This window comes from Nicotiana tabacum, chromosome 15, assembly GCF_000715075.1.
Source record: "Nicotiana tabacum cultivar K326 chromosome 15, ASM71507v2, whole genome shotgun sequence".
Classification (NCBI taxonomy): Eukaryota; Viridiplantae; Streptophyta; class Magnoliopsida; order Solanales; family Solanaceae; genus Nicotiana; species Nicotiana tabacum.
The window spans coordinates 95,630,450-95,636,543 of record NC_134094.1 but is presented as its reverse complement, the minus strand read 5'-3'; the positions used below and the strand labels follow the sequence as shown (position 1 = coordinate 95,636,543).

The 6,094-nt window shown below is 36.8% G+C and overlaps 1 protein-coding gene across 1 annotated transcript; it reads left to right on the top strand.

The window, feature by feature from the left end:
* Nucleotides 1–3,153: 3,153 nt before the first annotated feature.
* LOC107761201 (peroxidase 64-like) lies at nucleotides 3,154–5,371 on the top strand. Its single transcript, XM_016579393.2, has 4 exons — nucleotides 3,154–3,449; nucleotides 3,909–4,097; nucleotides 4,260–4,422; nucleotides 4,680–5,371. The coding sequence occupies exons 1-4, from the start codon at nucleotides 3,237–3,239 to the stop codon at nucleotides 5,075–5,077; spliced, it is 963 nt and encodes a 320-aa protein (XP_016434879.1). The 5' UTR covers nucleotides 3,154–3,236; the 3' UTR covers nucleotides 5,078–5,371.
* The last annotated feature ends 723 nt before the right edge of the window (nucleotides 5,372–6,094 follow it).

Below are 6,094 nucleotides of genomic sequence, written 5' to 3'. Positions count from 1 at the left end.
GCACGGCATCACCCTTCGTGCATTAACACTCACAATATGGCACGGCATCACCCTTCGTACATTAACACTCTCCCTTACCATAATGCAATGCACAAATAACAACAGGGAGATAGATTAACAAGTACAAACCTTACTTCAACATTTGGTTCCATAATATCAATCTCAACTTTAAAATAAAAACTCAATTATCACCAGAAAATCTGTAAACATGATAAGAACGATAAATTGAACAACACTAGTATAACACGTAGCAATTTGGCATAGGAAAGAGACAATATAAGAAAAACAGAGAAACATGGAAAACAGGTAAATTGGCGGCGCATAAGTACTCGTCACCTCACATATACGCCGCTCGCATGGATTTCACTTAGCAAGTAATCTAAGGTTCTTAATTTCCTCAAGTCAGGGTTAGACACAATACTTACCTCGCTCCGAAGGCCACTTAATTCTCAATCACAGCTTTTCCTTTGGAATTCACCTCCAAACCACTCGTATCTATTCAAAAATGACTCAATAATATCAAATATTGCTAAAGGAGTCAATTATATTGCATAAATTAACCGGACCCGCTTGGTCAAAATCCGAGGTTCGAACCAAAATCCTTTTACCCATTCACCCCGAGCCCGAATATGTAATTAATTTTGGAATTCGACTTCAAATTGAGGTCTAAATTCCCAAATTTCTGAAATCCCTAGTTTCTACCCTAACCCCTAATTCTACCATGAAAACTCTAGATTTTTGGTTGAAAATTCAAGAAATGTAATGGGTAATTGAAAGAAAATGGTTTAGAATCACTTACCAATAATTTGGGGAGGAAATAACTCTTGAAAAATCGCCTCTCACCGTTTGATTTTTGAGAAAAATGAGTTTTTTGCTAAAATCCCGTTTTTGAGTTCTATTAAGTGTTGGGCGACAGTGTTCATCGCGTTCGCGAGAGCACTGTCGCGTTCGCGAAGTGTATGGGCTGCCAAGCCTTCGCGTTCATGAGACAGTGCTCGTGTTCGCGTAGGCTACCCTTCCGTGGTCTTCGCATTCGCGTTCGCGATGAAGAAAAAGATGCCTGCCCCTCCCTAGTGCCTAACACTACGCGTTCGCGAAGAGTAACGCCCCCATCGCTTCGCGTTCGCGACCAAGCCTTCGCGTTCGCGAAGAAGAAATCCTCAGCTGCCCAGTTTACTCTTCGCGTTCGCAAGAGTACCGTCGCGAACGTGAAGAAGGACATGCCAGAACCCAGACTCTGCAGAAAAACCGGATTTTCAAAGTCCAAAACATCACGTGCCCTATCTGAAACTCACCCGAGCCCTCGGGGCTCCAAACCAAATATACACACTAGTCTAAAAACATCATACGAACTTGCTCGCGTGATCAAATCACCAAAATAACATCTAGAACTATGAATTTAGCACCAAATCAATTGAAACTCTCAAGAACACTTTAAAATTACTATTTTCTCAACTAGACGTCCGAATCACGTCAAATCAACTCTGTTTCTCACTAAATTTCACAGACAGGTCTTAAATATCATAATGAACCTGCACCGGATTCTGAAACCAAAATACGGACCCGGTACTAACAATGACAAACATCAATCAATTCTTAAAAATAATTAATTTTTAAACTTTTAATTTTCATCAAAAATTCATAACTTGAGTTAGGGACCTCCGAATTCGATTACGGGCATACGCCCAGGTCCCATAATTCGATACGGACCCACCGGGACCGTCAAAACACGGATCCGGGCCTGTTTATCAAAAATATTGACCAAAGTCAACTAAAATTAACTTTTAAGGCAAAAATTCTTATTTGAATTAGTTTTCAACATAAAAGCTTTCCGGAAACCTGTCCGGACTGCGCACACAAATCGAAGAGGGTAAAAATGAGATTTTAAGGCTTAAGAGCGCAGATTCGAGTTCTAAAACATAAGATGATCTTTTGGGTCATCACAATGAGATCAACTAATCTTTATCCCATAAAGACGATCACATAAATATTGATCTAATCGGATTACTAATGTCCAAATTAATAATCTTATGATCAAGAACAAAATATAGGTTAAATTGTAAGAGACTTTACTCTCATTATCATGATTCCATCATGATAACAAGTCTCAAAATTTAATCAAGGACCTTATTAAATTAATCAAGCAATTAATAATAATTATGATAAATGAATATCAAATGCCATATATATATATTTATATCAAATAACATTCACAAACATATGTTCATGATATCAAATATGAAGTTGGATTTAGGGCATATCTAATCTATCCCTAACAGCTTCTGCTTAACTTGGTCATGTGATACTAGAATTTTCTGAATATTAAAACTGCAACTGTAATGTTGTCATTAATCAATCTATACTTTATTAGTTCAAACCTATCCACCAATGCAACAATAACATTCCTTGATTAGAGTAGTAAAAGTTTGGTCATTTTGCTTGCCTCAAAAACCGCACTTTCCAACTGCTATTCAAACCTAAAAGGGAAGCTTTAAGCAGAAGCTTGTTCCTACGCTTTCTGTGACCTAATAACAAGAACTCGTTATTGACTTATAGAAGCGATTTAACTAACTTTAAAGCCACTGCATGCATACAGAATTTTCTAAAAATTCTACCAAATGAGAATTTCTAATGATACCACTATAAAATGGGACAGAGAAAGTGTTATTTTATTTAAGAAAAAAAATATTACTCCATTTATTAGACACTAATTTTAAGTAAGTATATATATCTCGTAAAAATATTCGGCAAAGTTCAGGACACCCGTCTAGAAGGATGTCTCTTCCACTGGATACTAAGGTATATTGTATTTATCAAACTTAAAATCTTGGATTCGCCTCTATTAATCGATCAGACATACTGATCCCATGTACTTGATCAACAAACAATGGCATATTTCTTACCAGTTTCTATGTGGCAACCAAAACCAGTAATCATTGGGATCACTTCAGACTTAAGAAAATGAACGTGCAGCTTCACAAAGCAGAACAAATTAATTAGTAAGAATATCAAATTACTCTTGTTCCAAATCACTTTAATGGTTCTAGCTGACCAAACTTGCTAACAAACCTAACCAATTCCAGTAACAACTCTTTGTGTAGTCTTTTGCCCTCTAGTACAATCTCTACCCTTTAAATGCACATTGTATGGCACCTTATGTCTCACAGCAAAGTGCAAAGTCTAAACTAAGCATAAAGAAAGATAGGCTTAATTTGGCAAAAATAAGTAGTTATATTATGGCAGTACCAAGATCATGTCTTATTGCTCTAGTCTTTGCTTTTGCATTGTTTTCCAGTACTGCAGTGAACGCACTAAGCTCCAATTACTATGAGAATACATGCCCCAAGGCCGAGTCAACCATCACCAAAGTTGTTAAGAAAGCTATGTTGAATGACAAAACAGTTCCGGCTGCACTTTTAAGGATGCACTTCCATGATTGTTTCGTTAGAGTAAATTTCCACTTCTCTAGTTACTTTGTTCTGTAGCTAATTTTTTTGTGTTTCGTTTTATATATCACTCTTACATTTTGAGTGTGTTTCGAAAAGAATGTAATCTTTCTACATTTGGAACTTTTTTAGCTTAACACATTTCTTGATGCTCTTATAGCCATTGAAATGCATGATGTATTTTAAACCACAACTCTAAGGGTAGTTTACTACGTGCCATAGGTTTCCTTCCTTCTTAAGCTCCTAATTTCCTACTCAAACATGCTCATATAAAATGAAACGGGAATTAAATATCAAACTTCCTATTTTTTCCCCTGCCCCGAGGACCAACAAACACTTCACATTTATTCATAGTGTGACTTGCCAAGAATGCATTTCTTTTTGTTGTAATAATTTTATATTGTCGCTTTACTTAGGAGTTATGACGGGCATAATATTAACTAACTATTTATGGTTTTATAGGGTTGTGATGGCTCTGTGCTGCTGAACTCAACGAGAAACAATAAAGCAGAAAAAGATGGACCCCCTAACATCTCATTGCATGCATTCTATGTCATAGACGCTGTTAAGAAACAAATTGAGGATTTGTGCCCTGGAGTGGTCTCTTGTGCTGATATTTTAGCTATCGCTGCTAGGGATGCTGTTGCTCTTGTAAGTTCTATATATCTATTGCTAAATTATTCACTGCTGGCAAATAAATACTATAAACATGATATTACCATTAAAAATATTCCTAGCAACCAAAAAAGAAAGCCAATATCACTTCTCCATTAATATGTGAAATTATTCATTGGGCATATGTATTGTGTCCAGTCTGGAGGTCCTACTTGGGATGTGCCAAAAGGTAGAAAAGATGGAAGAATCTCCAAAGCCACGGAAACCCGACAATTACCTTCTCCCACATTCAACATTTCTCAACTGCAACAAAACTTTGCCCAAAGAGGCCTTTCTTTGGATGATTTGGTTACACTTTCAGGTAAGCAACTCCATATTCTTCTATTGATTGTATTCATGGCTCTCAATTTGAACTACATATAACTAAATAAACAAACACGCACCTGAGCACATGTATATACAAAAAATTTGTTACTGTCATAAAATGGTAGCAAGCTTTACTAGCTTCCTGATTTGAAATTCTAGATCTGTCTCACCTTCTCTTCTTGGCTCAAGATTACAGCGACTCAAGATTTCTCCTAGTTAACAAATTAAAGTTCTTTCTTACTCTGCTAACAGGAGGGCACACTCTTGGATTCTCTCATTGTTCTTCCTTCCAAAACAGAATCCACAAGTTCGACAATAGTCACGACATTGATCCAACACTACAAACATCATTTGCAGCCAGTCTACAGAATGTTTGCCCCATGCACAACAAGGTCAAAAATGCAGGTGCCACCATGGATTCTACTACAACTTTATTCGACAACGCCTACTACAAGCTACTAATGAAGGGAAAGAGCCTTTTCTCTTCTGATGAATCTTTGCTCACAACTTCAAGGACAAAAAGACTAGTTTCGAAGTATGCTAGCTCCCAAGAAGAGTTCTTTAAAGCGTTCGCTAATTCTATGATCAAGATGAGTAGCATAAGTGGTAATGGACAAGAAGTTAGACTGGACTGCAGATTTACCAGATGATGACCCTGACTAAACTTCAAGTATTATAAGACATTTATTTCACAGGCTTAGGCCTTTCATTTATTGTAATTGGGGTGCTTTAATTTGTTTCATTTCCTTTTTTCACTTTCTGGGGTTTAATCATTTTTTAAAAAGTTGAGGGAGCAAGCCAAAAAAGAAGCTCAAAGTGTGTTTTAATTTTCTGAGCAAAGAAGACTTGGTGATTTATCTTTTATTCCTTTGTTGAATTAATTGGAATGTATTGTTACTAAAAGTGGGGGCTTAAATGAAGAAGAATTTTGTGGTGACTCCTAACAGCATGTATTTGTGAATGTCCTTTTCTGCCACTATATACTAAATGCGGCCTCCAATGGGACAACATTAGAAAATCAAGAGAAATAAAAATCAGATCAGTTGTACCCATTGACAAAGGTTTAAGAATATGCATCCATAATTGCAATTAGAAAGGAGGACTAAACAATGTGAAATTGAGTGCAGTAATGTCCATGTAATCTGAAGGAACTTAAGATTTCATGTGTTGGGATGGTGGAGGCCTTGTGTTGGTGTTCAGAAGTCTTGTGCAAAAATTTCAGTTTTAACAGACAATTAGCACAATAGGATTTTACTTCAAATTAAGAAAAACTAATCACTTAGGTGAATAATTGGCACCTGAAAATCTCCTACTCTCCACTTCCCTTTGTTCCTGGACTAGTGCACAGTAACGTGCCAACACACAGAAAATGTGAACAGAAGTCATCGACGAAGCCCCACTGAAAAAGCAGTGTCAAACTAAGTTGCTCGAACTCGGGTGCGGGTGTCCGATACGGGTGCGGATCTAGAGGTCGGATCTGTTGGGCTTTTAAGCTTGGTGTTGTTGAAATTGTCAAAAGTCCCACATCGGTGGATGATAATTTTGAATGGGAATTTCACCCTATAAAAGGAGGCTTAATGTTTAGGATTTAAACACACCTCTCATTTGCCTTTTTTATCTTCTTAAGGCATTTGTATCTTCTCTCTTTAGTATTATTTCACTTGTAA

What these genes read in the sequence shown, in the direction of transcription:
- LOC107761201 (XM_016579393.2), top strand. Translation starts at nt 3,237, where the DNA reads ATGGCAGTACCAAGATCATGTCTTATTGCTCTAGTCTTTGCTTTTGCA. An exon ending in TCCATGATTGTTTCGTTAGA is followed by an intron (nt 3,450 to 3,908) that starts GTAAATTTCCAC and finishes ATGGTTTTATAG; the next exon opens with GGTTGTGATGGCTCTGTGCT. An exon ending in TGATTTGGTTACACTTTCAG is followed by an intron (nt 4,423 to 4,679) that starts GTAAGCAACTCC and finishes CTCTGCTAACAG; the next exon opens with GAGGGCACACTCTTGGATTC.